Below are 17,852 nucleotides of genomic sequence, written 5' to 3' on the forward strand. Positions count from 1 at the left end.
GAATCCAGCCAAAAATCAGAAAATTATCTTCCCAACCAATGAGAATCTTTCAAAATAATAGCACTTGCAAATATGAATAGGTAGTGTTATTAATGGGTTAACGTACGTTTTCCCTTCCTTTGCCGCTAGGGGAAGCTGTTTCTCGGCACTACCTACATTGTTCTTTCATGATAAGATGCTGCATTTGCTGTGCGTCTTCCAGTTATGCAATGATTTTTTTGTGAGCTAAATGTGAACTAAATGAGCTGTTCTTGCATTTGCTCAGTTTTCGCTTGGGATTCTTGATGGGAAGGGACTAAAATGGAGTCCGTGTGAAACAAAGGATCATAGCTCAAGATGGTTGTACTCTGTATCGCCACAAGATGGCATAAGTGGGCTGCGCAGTTTAAATCTTGCAAGGTAATGTTGATTTGATGGTGGTAGTGTAATATAGTTTTCATATATTTTGTTATCTGTTTCATATCGTTGAGATGTCCCTTTTTAAATAAGTAACACGAATGATTTTTTTTGTATGCTTCATCCCACCAGGTGAAAGAAGCACAACTGAATGGAGCCACATAAAGAAGTTTATATGAATAGAAGTGATCAACGGGTAAGATGTAGTCTGGATTTAGACTTCAGGTCTTAGAGCCTAATTCCATTTGGATTGCTATACTCAAGTGATGTGTTGCTTTTTACAGTAAAGGACATTAAACACCCTGCATACACGCTAGGGGTGTGACAATTAGTGCAGCAAATAATTTTATCAGAAAAAAAGCTATATTCATTTAATTAGTGGCATTGTAATGGTTTTGAAAGTGTTTGCATTTAGTTTTATTGATTTGGGTGGATGCACTGCCCTCTTGTGAATAAGACAACTCATTTAACCTAGCTGAATCTAGCTGCTCCCTGTTAAGACCAACGTTAGGTGTTTGAGCAAATGTTTTTTTTTTTTGATGCATTAGTAATTTGTTTCATAGGTGTAAATATAGCCGTTTTTTGTGGGAATGTGAATTTGTTCAGAGCATTGTTTAAAAAAAAAAAAAAAAAAAACTTTATAGCATTTAAGCTAGCAGACTTTCTCAAAGCAAATTACCCAACTGTTTTGTTGAGGCTAAGCGCAGGTTAAAGCATTTTATAGCATTTAAGCTAGCAGACTTTCTCAAAGCAAATTACCCAACTGTTTTGTTGAGGCTAAGCGCAGGTTAAAGCATTTTATAGCATTTAAGCTAGCAGACTTTCTCAAAGCAAGTTACCCAACTGTTTTGTTGAGGCTAAGCGCAATTAAAGCATTTTATAGCATTTAAGCTAGCAGACTTTCTCAACGCAAGTTACCCATCTGTTTTGTTGAGGCTAAGCGCTTTTTTTTTTTTTATTATTATTATTATGAAAGTTTAGTATAGTTTGAAGAAACACTGGGGAATTTTATTTTAGTTTGTCAATTGTTGCAAACATTCGCATTAAATAGCATTTAAGCTTGGCAACTTTTGCTATGAAAGTTAGCCAATTGCTGCATTTGTGACAATATGCTAATGTAATAATGCTAATGTTTACAACAATTGGCTAACTTGCTTAGCCAAAGTCCGCTAGCTTAAATGCTGTATAATGCTAATGTTTACCAGATAGTTTCTGGTGCGCACTAGATTGCTTAAATGTATTTTATTTCTGTCGATTTCCCTTTAGGGGCTCCATACGTTTTAGTTTGTTCAAACACCTCCACCAAAAAACACACCTAATTGATTTTAAACTAGGATAACCTAAATTGCTTAGCATTATTTTCCGATTAAATGACACACATCTAATGTAGCATAACTGCACCATGTTGAATGGTTTGTGTTTACTCCTGTAGTTAATAACTTCCGTGGTGTTCCACGCAGAAAGTTTTTTCGTGCATTTGCATTACATTGGAAGATATCATATAATTTTTAGATTTTAATCCACATCCAAATGAGTCTTAATTCTATTTAAGGTATACCAGTATGCCTTTTTGTCTACTTACATAGCTACAACAATCCAATTGTACTATTTATGTAAAAAAAATAATAATAATAATAATTAGTGGGATTCTTACTTGAACAGATGTAAATCCAGCATTAGTCATTGAGAGGCATGTTGATGGTGGTTAATAACATATCTCTTTCTTTTTGTAGCAGTGAATCTCCACAAGGTCCAAGAAATTGTCATTCTTGACAATATGTTCAGCTAATGACAGACAGGGTAAGGGGAAATTGGTGATAAATGTGGCTTTCTGTAATTTTTTAGTCAACCATCAATTTTTCTATACCGTCTTAAGGGTCACAAGGAAGTTGAAGACACCCTCAAATGGTCACCGGAGCTGTCCAAACAGTTTCTGCAAAGTGCAGTCGTCTTGTTAACATTGTAATGTTCTAAAATGTGTTCTAATGTCTAACGTCTTCTAATTTGACTGGATCAAGTAGGGATTTTTTTTAATAAATAAATTGAGCTGGTATTCTTAACGTTGTTAAAAGGTCAGTTAACATTTCCCTACACCCCTCTACTGCACAGCGTTCTCAACGAGAATTCTGTGCTTCCATCATATTTTTAATAACATTTGCAGGCTGTAAATAAGGATCTGTCGAGAAATATACCTCAAAATGGCGGGAGTTCAGGTTTGTTGTTCGTCGACCAGCAGGTGGTGCTATTTTCATGTCTTCTTCAGTATAATTTTCGTTTTAAGATAACGCTGAAATACTATTGTGTTGCGTAACTTTATCCGAAATTAATTTTTAAAATATAAAGGGACAATGTTTTACTGTCTTGCTTTAAAAAAATAAAAATAAAAAGCCCCAACATATGCTGTTTCTGAACTAGCAAGACCAGCACCTCAACGAATCGTTGTTTTGGCACTGGTTTTGTTGTAGTGATGCTACTTTGTGAAAGTTTGTTTTGTGTATTCTAAATCAGATGAAATAGGTAATTTCATTTAAAACAACTAGCTAGTCATTTTTTTCTTCGACGTACTAGTATGATTCGCTGGCGTGACAAAACGCTAAATATGGCGCATATAGGGCGGGAACGACGTGATCACGTGACCTTGTTACGCCCAACGTATATCAAGGCAAAGATGGCGGCGAGCGGCGGCGAGTCTTCTCAGGCAGGGCCCGACGACTTATTCCAAAACTTTTATTCAGAGGTATGTTGAAAATTAGCAGGTTAATTAGTCGTTTCAATAAGACCGCGAACAATGATGAACTGTTTTGTATTTAGTCGTTGCCCCGTAGGGCTTTGCGCAGCCATGAGAAACAGCTATCGACAAGCTAAAGGTAGCTAAAGATGGAGTAATCTTTATATTACTGCAAAATATATCATTTTTGGAGTGTTTTGTGTTGATTCTTATTGAAGTACAATAGGTAGGTCTTCAATTTGCAACGAAATGGACCAGCGCAACCTTGTTTAGTCACGTTGGTCGATGTCTCCATTCAGCGTTGACAATGTTGAAAAGCTTCTCGTTCGTGTTTGCACATTCTAGTTTGAATTACGCACTGTATTCATCTAATCACATGTTAATGTGTATCACAGGTGAAGCAGATCGAGAAAAGAGATTCCGTGTTAACCTCCAAGCAGCAGATAGATCGACTGCTTAGGCCTGGCTCGTCCTATTTTAACCTAAATCCCTTCGAGGTAAACACTTGTTTGTTTTGGTTTGCCGTTTGAATGGCTTATTCTCATTAAATCTTATCTGAATGTCCTATTCTGTGTTTAGGTACTGCAAGTTGATCCCGATGCAACAGATATTGACTTAAAGAAAAGATTCAGAGCGGTAAGTAAAGTATAGTAATGTTAGGTTTGTAGAATTTTGCCGAGATTCAGCGCAGTCTTTGTATTCTGTTTTCTGCAGTTATCCATTTTGGTCCATCCAGATAAAAATCAGGATGATGCAGACAGAGCACAGCAAGCATTTGAAGGTATTCATTAGGGCTCCAGATATCGATTATTTTGGTAGTCGATTAATCAACTAGTTTAAATGAGCAATTTTAGGAACATTTAATGCGTTGCAGAATAAATTTTCGGAGATCTAAAAATAAGACTTGCTAAGATTGCAGTTCAAAAGAGCATTAAATGCGAATACAAAATTGTTTCTTCAAACTGTGGAGAATCGCTCTTTCATTTAAAATTACATAAAAATACTTGAACTTGGCTTCGAACGGTATTTTAAAAAAGTGGATCTAAGAGCAATTGGCTAACTTGCATAGCAAAAGTCTCCTAGCTAAAATGTTAATTCATAGACATCATAATATTAACGGATCAGATTCCACCTTCACTGCGCCACGCCTTCAAGTAGGGGGCCATCCCACAATCGCAGTCGGTCGCATCGACACATGCAGCAATCCAACGCCGGATTTAGGTTGAAAAACTATGAAAGCTGTACTGCATACAAACAGGAAGGATTGTCACAGAAGGGATTTGTTCGAGGATTCAAGGCAATATATTTTACTTTTTTTTTTTTTTTTCACAAAAAAATTCAACTTAAAAAGGTCTTTGTTTTAAGGCTGCCGCCACATTGTTTAACAGACTAGCATCATTCTTTGACTTATGTAAAATAAATGCTAGCTGCCTGTTTTTTTTTTTTTTTTTAATGCCTCTTTCAACAAAGAATCAAAACTCTTTTACGTTCATTTCTAAAGAATTCGGGGATTTCAGCACTTATTCACAATAATTTTCAACATAAAAAGCTCTTAGTTCTAAGGCCGCCACCACATTGACTAGCAGACTAGCATCATATTTATGTAAAATAAATGCTAACTGCCCGTTTTTTTTTTTTTGCTCTTTCAACAAAAAATCGACTGTTTTACATCCATATCTATAAAGAATTAAGGGATTTACGCATTCACAAGAATTTTCACCGGAAAATCTCTGTTTACATAAGGCGGCCGCTATATTCGATTACTGAATAATGTTGTAGTTTGAGACTTTTGCATCCATATCGATAAAGAATTCAGTGATTTGAGCATTTATTTACAATAATTTTCAATGAAAAAAAGCTTTGTTCGTGATTCCACTCGGTCACCTTTGACGGCCACGCCATCAATGCTGGCCCCCTATTAATCGTTCAAACATATTCTCACTAAGAAACAGCTAAATATACTCCTAAACTAAATTACAAATGCATAAAAAACATTGCCTCATGTTGTTCTTAACAGGGAGCAGCTGGATCCAGGCCTGTTAAATAGGTTATGTCATATTCACTGTTGCCTCTAGAGGGCAGTGTATCCACAAAGCTTTTTTTCTAATCAAATCACTCGATTGCTCGATTAATTGTTGCAGCACTAGATTATTCTATCAATTAGTCGAGTAATCGGATAAGGAACATTTCATGCGTTGATCAAAATTATAGGTTGTTTAAAAAAGGCTTTCTAAGATTGCACTTTCAAATGAGCATTAAATGCGAATACAAAATAATTTTTTTTTTTTTTTTTTTTTTTAATTCCCCAAAAGAGCAATAAATTGATTGAAAAATAAATAAAAATACCTCTGCTTACCCTCAAACAGTATGAAAAAAGAATTGAGGGTTGATGTACAGCAAAGGAAAAGTTGGCTAACTTGAATCGCAAAAGTCCGCTAGCCTAAATGCTATAAGGTGGTAATGCTAACATTTTTTTTTTTTTTTTAAACAATGCTTTTAACAAATCGTCCAAACCCCCCCCCCCCCCCCCCCCCCCCCCCCCCCCAATGCTTAATATACCTCTAAACTAAATTATTAATGTATAAACAATCATATTAGCTCAAACAAAAACTTACAGCCTTGTGGTGGTCTTAACAGGGAGCAGCTGGATACAGCAATGTTGGATGAATTGTCATATTCACTGTTGCCACTAGAGGGCAGTGGCATACACCCTAATGAATAAAACTAAAAGCACTTTCAAGAGAAACCATTACAACACCACTCTAATTAAACGAATCCTCGAAGCAGCAAAATTTGATTCAAAGTTTTTTTTCCAAATCGAATTACCCGAGTTAATCGATTAATAGTTGCAGCACTCGTATTTATTCTCTAAGCACACATCATCCACAAAACTGATATTACTTTGTGCACATATTTTACGTAGTGTCATTATCTTACTGAGAGCTTAATTTTAAGTTGAAAAGCTGTACATGTTTATATCTGCATGTGTTTTAGCGGTGGACAAGGCGTACAAACTCCTTCAGGATCCAGACCAGAAGAAAAGGGCTTTAGATGTCATTCAGGCAGGAAGGGAATATGTGGAGCATAATGTGAGTGGCTGCCATAATAATTTCATTCAGTTGCTAACATTTCTTGACTTAATCCAAATGGATGCCTGTCGTTCTTGACCTATTCCAGGTGAAAGAGAAAAAGAAACAGCTAAAAAAGGAAGGGAAATCTCAAATAGTGGACGAGGATGACCCTGAAGTCGTAAGTACCAACTATAAAATGTGCAGTTTTTTAAATTAACCTCCTAAATGTAAGTCTTTACTTCACCTCACCAGTTTAGGCAAGCCGTGTACAAGCAGACAATGAAACTGTTTGCAGAGCTTGCCATCAAGAGAAAGGAAAGAGAAGCTAAGGATATGCACGAAAGGTAAGCATTTCAGTTGGTGCTACATGCTAGAAAACTTTTTTTTAATAATCTCAATATTTGTTCTCATCTCCTGCAGGAAAAGGGCGAGAGAGGAAGAAATTGAAGCAGCAGAGAAAGCAAAGCGAGACAGGGAATGGCAGAAAAACTTTGAGGTCATTTTACTTTTTAAATAGTACAATGTCCCCCTTTCTTCAAGATGGTAATTATTTCAAAACACTCTACAGGAAACAAGAGATGGCCGTGTGGACAGTTGGAGGACGTTCCAGGCTAAAGGCAAGAGCAAGGAGAAGAAAAACAGGTCCTTCCTCAAGCCCCCTAAAGTAAAGATGGAACAGAGGGAATAATGTAAAAAAAAAAAAAAATGGGACTTGATTCACTTCAAACCATACTGTGTACCCTTCCTTGTATTGTATCCCCGACAGTTTCATTTTGATGTTTTTTCATTCACAATTTCTTGGATCATGCTGCCTCACGTAAGTAAATAGTGCATCTTCCATATCTTACAAAACAAGCAAATGGTTTGTGACTTTTTTTTTTCTACATATACATAAAATAAAAGTTGGTTTTAAGATGCCAATCTCCCTTTTTGTGGCGTCCATGTTACTACCTGTCCATATTGGCAGCTACTCAACCATGCTGCATTTAATGTCCTCTTGCTGCGGTTATTTTGGCATTACTGTTTAAATAAATGACCTTAAGCCAAATAACATGGATTTCTCAGTTCTTTTTTTGGCTCTTCAATGTCAGCAAAAGGGTTCACATGACTTTGCACTGGTCTCCCGAAGCTGCAGCTACAGCGGATCCATTGACGCCTCCAATCACACCGTCCAAACTGAGACCCTGGAATGCTCCAAAGAGGGAATCTTCCTTTTTTGCTGCTGGCTTTCTGGTGGTGGTGGTTTGCTGAGTGTAGAGGAAAAGCAAAATATGAGGTGTTAAGTATATTTGTTATTAAAAGTTAAAAATCAACAGCTTTCCAAAAACTTTTTTTTTTTTTTTTTTTTTTTACACAAGGCACTAGTTAAAACTCATTGGCTGCCTTTGACGGTGATGGACGTCCTATCCATTTTGACGTGGGACATCTAGCACTGTCAATGGCACTGAAAGATCAGCATTTACACCTAGTCTTCCCGGTTTAAATGAATTGGACGTCTATGCCATCAGTTGGCACACAGAGTTAAATATGATGAAAAAAAATTAACGTATTATTAAGGGCTGTAACCAATGTGCATTTGTTTTTATTGTGTCATTTTTTAGTTTATCATAAATTAGGATACAATATAACAATAAAATGTGTTTTTTTTTTGTTTTTTTTTTTTTATAGAAAAGCGGCATGGAAAATGAATGTATGTGTGCGTACTATACATATATATATATATATACACATGTATATATATATATACACACACACACACACAGTTGGGAGAACAAGTATTTGATACTGCCAATGGGAAAACCTATTGACAGTATCAAATACTTGTTCTCCCCACTGTGTATATATCTATATACATACGTATATAGATATATATACACAGGCATATAAACATCTACATACAGTACATAGATGCATATACACATTAGGGCTGCAGCTATCGAATAATTTAGTAGTTGATTAATCAATGGACTAGTTAGTTCGAATAATCGAGTAATCGGATAAGGAACATGAAAAATTAAAATAACTGAGCGGAACCTCAAACGGGATTTTAAAAAAATAAATAAATGATCTATGTACAGCAAAGGAACAATTGGCTAATTTACATAGAAAAAGTCCGCTAGCTTAAATGCTACAAAATGCTTACGTTTTTTTTTTTTTTACAGTGCTCTTAACAAAAGTATCAGACACATATTGCCACAAAAAATGGCTCAATGTACCTATAAACTAAATTATGAATGCATTAAAAAACATTAGCTCAAACAAAAACATAGCTTACGTTGCTCTAAAGAGGGAGCAGTTGGATTTATCCATATGCAAAGAGGCAGACCATAGGGCAGTGTATCCACCCGAATTAATAAAACTAAACCAGTTCAATGCCACTTTAATTAAACGAATACTCGAAGCAACAAAATTTAATTCGAATATTTTTTTCTAATCAATTAGTCGAGTTAACCGATTGATCGTTGCAGCACTAATACACATACCGCATACATGCATACATTATATGTACATACAGGGTGACCCCAAAAAAAGTTTACACTGCCATAATACAACTTAAATGCCATGTTTATTCATCTTAGAATTAGAATTTAATCACAAATTATACATTATTGTAAAGAACATGTACAGTACACTCTATTTTTCAATGTGTCCTCCCTTAAGTGTCACACCAGCCTCCGGGCGCCTGCGGAACGCTTCTTTATGGAGGATGCTGTCATCTTTTCCCAAGATCTAACAATGGACCTCTCCAAGGCTGCCACAGAAATTTGTGGCTTCTTACAGGCACTGTCCTCCACAGTTGCCCATATGCTATAATCCAAGGGATTGAGATCTGGACTCTGGAGTGGCCACATATCACCTTGTCAATCAACTTTTTGGTCCGCACAGATCGTCACTTCCAGACCCAGGTTTTCGTGAGGCTGTTCCATTATCTTTCAGCTTCTTTTTAACTTTGTAGACTGCACATCTGGATATTCTCAGATTTGCTGCAATCTCAGTTGGTGTCAGACCAGCACGCAGCAATTCAGGTACAGCTAAAGTTTTCTTCATTTTCAGCAGAAGCACAGGAATTGTAGAGACGAGAGATTACCAGCTGCATTGAGTGACCTTAATGAATCACTTAAGCATGACAACCTATTTAGATATGTTTCAATGGTTTTTAAACAAGCAGTCAACTGAGTGTAATCTTTTTTTTGGGTCACCCTGTATACATATGTCATATATACACATATTGTATATACATCACATACATATACTGTATATACATATATGCATATACGAATATACACGTACATACATACATACATATTACATATATACATACATATATAATGTGTATATACATACACACATATACCGTATTTTTCGGACTATAAGTCGCACCTGAGTATAAGTCGCACCAGCCATAAAATGCCCAATGAAGAGGAAAAAAACATGTATAAGTCGCACTGGAGTATAAGTCGCATGTTTGGGGGAAATATACTTGATAAAATCCAGCACATAGAACAGATATTTCATCTTTAAAGGCAATTTAAAATAAAAAATACAATATAGAACAATATGCTGAATAAATGTACAGTATGATAACGTTACATGATGCATGAACAACAAAATGCGAACGTGGCCAGTATGTTAACATAACATAGCTATTAAGAGTTATTCAGATAACTATAGCATAAAGAACATTTAAACAAGTTTAGCAAACCATCAGTTTCACTCCAAAACACCAAAATAAGATGTGAAATGATATAAAAATGTGTTAATAATTTCACACATAAGTCGCTCCTGAGTATAAGTCGCACCCCCAGCCAAAGTATGAAAAAAACTGCGATTTATAGTCCGAAAAATACGGTATATATACAGTACTGTATATATGATACACTCCACATACACAAGTATAGACATATGCTAAATATACATACATATATACAGTAAAGGCCAAATGTTTAGACACACCTCATTCCTGTGTTTTATTTTCATGACGATTTACATGTAAATTCTCACTGAAGGTAATAAAACTATGAGCACATGTGACATTCGGTACATAGCAAAACAACGAAATAACTAAAAATATGTATAATGTTCTAGTATCTTCAAATTAGCCACCCTTTTCTCTGATTATGCCTGATGACTTTTGCACACTCTTGCCATTTTCTTCATGGGGAGGGGCACCTAAAATGTTTTTTTTACTTCACAGGTATGCCTTTTCAGGGTTGATTAGTGGAATTTATTGCTTTATCAATGAGGCTGGGACCTTTGGCCTCTACTGTATGTACATGTGTATGTATATAGACATATATGTAAGACTGTCAAGGTTAAAACAGACTTGGAAGACTCAGAGAAATGCTGAAACATCTCAGTACTGCCTGTGTACGTACCCGTGGCAGGCAGTGATGGCTCCTGAAGTGAGTTTTCCTGACAAAGCGCTCGGCGTTCTTCTTGGCTAGCACGGCCTGCTGTCGTTTCCTTTGAGACAAACGGCACGTGGCCAAGCGGATTATTCACGTGAGCAAAGACCTTGTTAGGTTAAGACTGTCTGGCCAAATGTTTCGGCCGAGCCACCAATATAAATAACCTAAAGCCTGTAGAAAGCGCAACTCGGAAGGCCGGGTCAAACAAACAGGGCTGATTGGTAAATTTTCAGGAATGCTTTGTTCGCCCTGAGATTTCACAGTAGGAATCCTACGCATTTCTGTGGTACAAAAACTTTTGAGTGTAATATGAAGCTGCACATGTAACAGTGATGAGAGAGAGAGAGTTCACTGCTTCACTCCGGTTTAGTTGCTGAATTAATAATATTTACGTGAGCGTTAGATTGTCTTGAGTCGTGTTAGTGTGCCTCCAACAGAGGTGAGTAAATGAAGCCAATTGTATTGTTTGTTTTCTTTGTTGATGAGACGTTACTACTCAGCACAAAGTGCTAACGTAGTTAGCAATTGTGCTAACAGTGTCTCTATTGTGTTCTGGAGACCCATATTAGCATCTTTGATAGTAAAGTTGTCTCATTTCTTTCTATAAAGAAAACACACTCATTAACCTGTTCATATAACAGTTTGCTTTCAACACAAACTTGCATTCAAACTGCAAATTGTCATACAAGAGAGTGTGCTTTGAAAATATTGTCAATTAGCAGCACTTTTTTTTTCATTTGAATGAATGGGACATTTGTCTGATTTGTGTACTGAGAAGTTATTTTCATGTTTGATACTCAGAATCTTTATTAAAAACTTTAAAAAGTTTTATGTACTGAAAACAGTACCGTTGTAGACTACAGTTAAGTTAGGAAGCTATCATAACATTTTTTTTTTTGGAGGAAATAGTCATCCTTTTTGTCTTCATAGTTACTACAAGCCTAAAAAAACTTCAAGGTCATTGAAAAAAGTGACATTTATCCGATTATTTGATTAATTGTTTAATTAATCATCCGATTAATCGATTTTAAAACTGCCCTACTTTAAATGTGTATAAAACCCTGTACAGTGGTATGAAAAAGTATCTGAACCTTTTGGAATTTCTCACATTTCTGTACAAAATAACCATCAAATGTGATCTGATCTTTGTCAAAAGCACACAGATGAAAAAAACAGTGTCTGCTTTAACTAAAACCACTCAAACATTTATAGGTTTTCATATTTTAATAAGGATAGTATGCAAACAATGACAGAAGGTGGAAAAATAAGTAAATGAGCCCTCACATATAATATGTGGCGCCCCCTTTGGCAGCAATAACTTCAACCAGACGCTTCTTGTAGCTGCAGATCAGTCTGGCATATCGATCAGGACTAATCTTGGCCCATTCTTCTCTATAAAACTGCTGTAGTTCAGTCAGATTCCTGGGATGTCTGGCATGAATCGCCGTCTTTAGGTCATGCCACAGCATCTCAATGGGGTTCAAGTCTGGACTTTGACTTGGCCACTCCAGAACGTGTATTTTGTTCTTCTGAAACCATTTTTTCATTAATGATTGCGAGTTGTCCAGGCCCTGAGGCAGCAAAACAGCCCCAAATCATTGTGCTCCCTCCACTATGTTTCATGGTGGAGATGAGATGTTGACGTTGGTGAGCTGTTCCATTTTCCCTCCACACATGATGTTTTGTGTTACTCCCAAACAATTCAACTTTGGTTTCATCAGTCCACAAAATATTTTGCCAAAACTTCTGCGGAATGTCCAAGTTCCATTTTGCGAACATTAAACGAGCAACAATATTTTTTTTAGACAGCAGTGGCTTCCTCCATGGAGTCCTTCCATGAGCACCATTCTTGGCCACAGTTTTACATATAGTTGATGTGTGCACAGAGATATTGGACTATGCCAGTAATTTCTATAGGTCTTTAGCAGACACTCTAGGGTTCTTTTTTACCTCGCTGAGTATTCTGCGCTGAACTCTTGGCGTCATCTTTGGTGGATGGCCACTCCTTGGGAAAGAAGCAACAGTGCCAAACTCTCTCCATTGGTAGACAACTTCTCTGACTGCCGAATGATCAACATCCAGACTTTTAGAGATGCTTTTGTATCCTTTCCCAGCTTTATAAAAATCAACAATCCTTGATCGCAGCTCTTTTGACCGAGCCATGATGCACATCAGACAATGCTTCTCATCAAGACAATTCTTACCAGGTGTGTGTTTTATAGTGGGCACTCATTAGTGATTGGGCACACACCTGACTTACGTTGTTTGGTAACTTACTTATTTTCCCCCTTCTGTCATTGTTTGCATGCTATCCTCATTAAAATATGAAAACCTATCAATGTTCGGGTGGTTTTAATTAAAGCAGACACTGTTTTTTCATCTGTGTGATTTTGACAAAGATCACATTTGATGCTGGTTTTATGCAGAAATGTGAGAAATTCCAAAAGGTTTAGTATTGGTATTTGGTATGTGGCAAAATTGATCTTGCCATGTAACAAAATATATTTTGGCGTGTGGCATTTTTTTGCCAAGTGGCAAAATGTATTTTGGCATGTAGCATTTTTTTGGTATGTGGCAAAATTGATTTTTCATGTGCCATTTTTTTTTGGTATCTGTCATTTTTTTGGTATGTGGCAAAATTTATTTTGGCATGTGGCATTTTTTTTTTGCCATGTGGCAAAATGGTGCCACATGGCAAAATCCATTTTGCCACATGGCTGAAAAATGCCACATGGCAAAATCACCTTCTGACGAAATTGATTTTTCTATGTGGCAAAATTTTTGGCATTTTTTTGTTATGTGGCAAAATGGATTTTGGTCTGTAGCGTAAAAAAAGGCCACATGGCAAAAAATGCCACAGGCCAAAATCTATTTTGCCACATAGCCAAAAAAAAAAAAAAAAAAATTCCACATGGCAAAATCTTATTTGCCACTTGGCTAAAAAATGCCACATGGCAAAATTAATTTCACCGGATGGCAAAAAAAATGCCACATTGCAAAATCCATTTCGCTACATGGCTAAAAAATGCCAAATGCCAAAATCCATTTTACGGGAATACAAATAAAAAAGTATTAAATCTAATGGTTCACTTACTTATTTTCCCCCTTCTGTCATTGTTTGCATGCTATCCTCATTAAAATATTAAAACCTATAAATGTTTGGGTGGTTTTAATTAAAGCAGGCACTGTTTTTTCATCTGTGTGATTTTGACAAAGATCACATTTGATGCTGGTTTTATGCAGAAATGTGAGAAATTCTAAAAGTTTCAGATACTTTTTCATACCACTGAATGTATGTTATCATTAGAACATGAAAGAATAGTTTGAAATTTGTAAATAATATATTCAAAATATAAATAGCATCTGCAAAACAATGTATAAATAATATAAGTAATACGTAATGTATTTATTTTCTCATTGTCTCTCATGTGATACATGTGTAAATGTACATCTATACATTAATATATTTTTAGAACTCTTTTATTCTTATATTAAGATTAAAAAATCCACGATTGGGATCACTGTACTTCATTCAAAACATGACAGAATGTACGTAAAGAGTCAGCAAAATTGACGGCTTTACCTCTCTCTCTTGAGTTCAGCCTGGTAAGCTCTTAGCCAGTGCGAATCTGGTATTTTCTGGCCTCCACAAGGCAGACTTCTCCGCCTGCTGATGCTCCTTCGGCGCGTGAAACTGCTTCTGCGGCCCTTGGCCACATTTGGAGGAGAGTTGCTCTTTCCAGGTGTGCTTGTGCTAGTGAATTGCTTGAAAGGGGACCCCAGTGACAAAATGGAATCCATTTTCAACGGTGTCGCTTTCCTAATCTGCGTTTCAGATATTGCAAATCCTGCAAATGGAACGAAGAAACATTAGAGGAACACAAATGTTTTGCACAAAAAAAGTGCTTTAATCACAAAAAACACAAATTTAAGTGGCGTGTTTACCGTACCGTCTCATCCAATGTAACTGAACGGAATCTTGCCCATTGATCGATTGGCTTCCAGCAATCCAAGGACTGAGTGTGTGTGGTCTCCTTTTAAGGATTTGACCAATCAGTGGTTTAGCAGATGAAGCGATCCTGCTTATCCAATTAAACAACATGACAAGTAAAGCAAAAACATTCAAGCAGCTGCTCGTTTGCTGTAGGAAAGATTATGACTCATGTCTCGAGGCATCGACAATGACTAAAAAAAAACCTCAGTAATTTATATATATATATGTATATATACGTATGTATGTATATATATATATATATATATACGTATATATGTATATATACGTGTGTGTATATATATATATATATATATACGTATATATGTATATATACGTGTGTATATATATATATACGTATATATACGTGTGTGTGTATATATATATATATATATATATATATATATATATATATATATACATTGACTGTGTATCAAATACTTGTTCTCCCCACTGTATATTTAGATATATAAACAAACTTATATATATAAACAAACTTACAATACATTGTCGTTTTTTACAAAAATGCCTTACAATACATTGTCGTTTTTTTTTTTTTACAAAAACGCCTTACTATACATTGTCGATTTTTTACGAAAACGCTTTACGATACATACTTACTATACATGTTGTTTCTTGTAAAAAAACACCATACTATACATGGTCTCTTTTTTTTTTTTCTTACAAAACAGCTTACGAAACATTATTGTTTATTTTTTTGTTTTTTTACAAAAACGTCGTAGTTTACATTGTCGTTTTCTTTTTATTTTTTATTAAAACATCTTAGTTTACAATGTTTTCTTTTTCTTTTTTTACAAAAACGAGTTAGTTTATAATGTTTTTTTCTTTTTTTTTTTCTAACAAAAATACCTTACTATACATGGTCTTATTTTTTTTATCTTGTTTTCTTCTTTTTTTTTTTTTACAAAACGCCTTACTGTACATGGTCGTTTTTTTTTTCCAAAAACACCTTATAATACATACTTACGATATATGTGTTTTTTTTTTGTTTGTTTTTTACAAAAACGCCTTACTATACATTGTCGATTTTTTACGAAAACGCTTTACGATACATACTTACTATACATGTTGTTTCTTGTACAAAAACACCTTACTATACACGGTCTCTTTTTTTTTTTTCTTACAAAACGGCTTACTAAACATCATTGTTTATTTTTTTGTTTTTGCCGATTTCTTTTTGTTTTTTACTAAAACGTCTTAGTTTACAATGTTTTCTTTTTCTTTTTTTTACAAAAACGAGTTAGTTTATAAAGTTTTTTTTTTACAAAAACACCTTACTATACATGATCTTATTTTTTTATCTTATGTTTTCTTTTTTTCTTTTTCTTTTTTTACAAAACGCCTTACTGTACATGGTCGTTTTTTTTTTTTTACAAAAACACCTTACAATACATACTTACGATATATGTGGGGTTTTTTTTCACAAAAACGCCTTACAATACATTGTCGTTTTTTTTTTTTTTTTTTTACAAAAACGCCTTACTATACATTGTCGATTTTTTACGAAAACGCTTTACGATACATACTTACTATACATGTTGTTTCTTGTACAAAAACACCTTACTATACATGGTCTCTTTTTTTTTTTTTACAAAAACGTCTTAGTTTACAATTTCTTTTTTTCTTTTTTTTTTTTTTTTACAAAAAAGTCTTAGTTTATAATGTTTTTTTAAAATTTTATTTTTTACAAAAAACACCTTACTACACATGGTCTTATTTTTTTTATTTTATGTTTTCTTTTTTTTTTTTTTTACAAAACGCCTTACTATACATGGTCTTTTTTTTTTTTACAAAAACGCCATACAATACATACTTACGATATATGTGGGTTTTTATTGTGTTTTTTTTACAAAAACGCCTTACTATACATTGTCAATTTAAAAAAAAAAAAATTTACAAAAATGCCTTACTACACATGGTCGTTTTTTAACGAAAACGCCTTACGACACATACTTAATATATATATATATATATATGCGTGTTTTTCTTAACAAAAACGCCTTACTATACTTGTTCTTTTTTTGTTTTTTTTTACAAAAGCACCTTACTATTCATGGTCATTTTTTGTACAAAAACACCTTACTATTTAAGGTCGTTTTTTTACGAAAACGCCGTAGTTTACATTGTTTTCTTTTTTTCTTTTCTTTTTTTCAAAACGCCTTACTATACATGGTCGTTTTTTTAGAAAAACGCCTTACGACACATACTGTATATGTGTGTGTGTGTTTTTTATAACAGAAACGCCTTACTATACATGGTCGGGTTTTTTTTTTACAAAAACGCCTTGGTTTACATTGTTTTCTTTTTTTACAAAACTCCTCACAATATATGTGTAACCGGTGTTTCAGCGGCGCCCAGCGTTCCGCTCCCACCAGGCCGAGACGCGAACCTACACGCCACGACGCTTCCACTCGGCAGGCAAGGACGGTAACCACTGCACCATTAGAGGTCGAGCCAGGCACACAGCCGTTAACGTCCTTACATGAAGGAATCGGCAGGGAGGTTTCCACGCTCCACAGCGGACCTGCGTGTACCCGTTACACATGGTCGTTTTTGTTTTTTTGTTGTTTTTTTTACGAAAACGCCTTACGATACATACTTACTATATATGTGTGTGTGTGTTTTTTTTGTTGTTTTTTTTTAACAAAAATGCCTTACTATACATGGTCGTTTTTTTACGAAAACGCCTTACGATACATACTGTATATGAGTTTTTAATTTTTTTATTTTTTTTTTCAAAAACGCCTTAGGTTACATTGTAAAAAAAAAACTAAAACGAAAAAACGAAAACAAAACGCCTTACTATACGTGGTCGTTTTTTTACAAAAACACCTTACTAAACATTGTCTTTTTTTTATTTTATTTTTTTACAAAAACGTCTTAGTTTACAATGTCTTCTTTTTTTTAATACAAAACGCCTTACTATACACTGTCAGTTTTTATTTTACAAAAGCCTTACTATACATTGTCAATTAAAAAAACAATTTTTTTTACAAAAATGCCTTACTATACATGGTCGTTTTTTTACGAAAACGCCTTACGAAACATACTTACTATATATATGTGTGGTTTTTCTTAAAAAAACGCCTTACTATACATGTTCTTTTTTTGTTTTGTTTTCTTAAAAAAACACCTTACTATTCATGGTTGTTTTTTCTTTTTACAAAAACTATAACAGGCAGTTTTTTTTTTTTTTTTTACGAAAACGCCGTAGTTTACATTGTTTTCATTCTTTT

At 34.8% G+C, this 17,852-nt stretch overlaps 3 protein-coding genes across 4 annotated transcripts in view; 2 read left to right on the top strand and 1 right to left on the bottom strand.

Moving 5' to 3' along the window:
- The window catches only part of LOC130911002 (heterogeneous nuclear ribonucleoprotein R-like), a 36,265-nt gene extending 35,915 nt beyond the window's left edge, over positions 1-350 (top strand). Inside the window, exon 13 of the mRNA XM_057828713.1 lies at positions 266-350. The gene's annotated coding sequence lies outside the window, so the exon portion shown is untranslated. The remainder of the gene's footprint in view (positions 1-265) is intronic.
- On the top strand, positions 314-7,228 carry dnajc8 (DnaJ (Hsp40) homolog, subfamily C, member 8). Of its 2 annotated transcripts, XM_057828731.1 has the most exons (11): positions 314-399; positions 529-592; positions 2,130-2,196; positions 3,520-3,621; positions 3,704-3,760; positions 3,839-3,905; positions 6,119-6,213; positions 6,302-6,373; positions 6,448-6,539; positions 6,616-6,691; positions 6,764-7,228. In XM_057828731.1, exons 3-11 carry the CDS (start codon positions 2,185-2,187, stop codon positions 6,881-6,883), a joined length of 693 nt encoding a protein of 230 aa, XP_057684714.1. In that variant the 5' UTR covers positions 314-399; positions 529-592; positions 2,130-2,184; the 3' UTR covers positions 6,884-7,228. The 2 variants fall into 2 exon arrangements, with proteins under 2 accessions (XP_057684714.1, XP_057684713.1); XM_057828730.1 differs by lacking the exons at positions 314-399; positions 529-592; positions 2,130-2,196 and adding an exon at positions 2,924-3,133 and having other exon boundaries at positions 6,764-7,226.
- si:ch211-81a5.8 (uncharacterized protein LOC560648 homolog) lies at positions 6,683-14,701 on the bottom strand. Its single transcript, XM_057828734.1, has 4 exons — positions 14,555-14,701; positions 14,188-14,452; positions 10,572-10,659; positions 6,683-7,442 (listed from the first exon to the last, which is right to left on the bottom strand). Exons 2-4 carry the CDS (start codon positions 14,403-14,405, stop codon positions 7,296-7,298), a joined length of 453 nt encoding a protein of 150 aa, XP_057684717.1. The 5' UTR covers positions 14,406-14,452; positions 14,555-14,701; the 3' UTR covers positions 6,683-7,295.
- Positions 14,702-17,852: the final 3,151 nt, after the last annotated feature.

Source organism: Corythoichthys intestinalis, chromosome 22, assembly GCF_030265065.1.
Source record: "Corythoichthys intestinalis isolate RoL2023-P3 chromosome 22, ASM3026506v1, whole genome shotgun sequence".
In the NCBI taxonomy this organism is placed as follows: Eukaryota; Metazoa; Chordata; class Actinopteri; order Syngnathiformes; family Syngnathidae; genus Corythoichthys; species Corythoichthys intestinalis.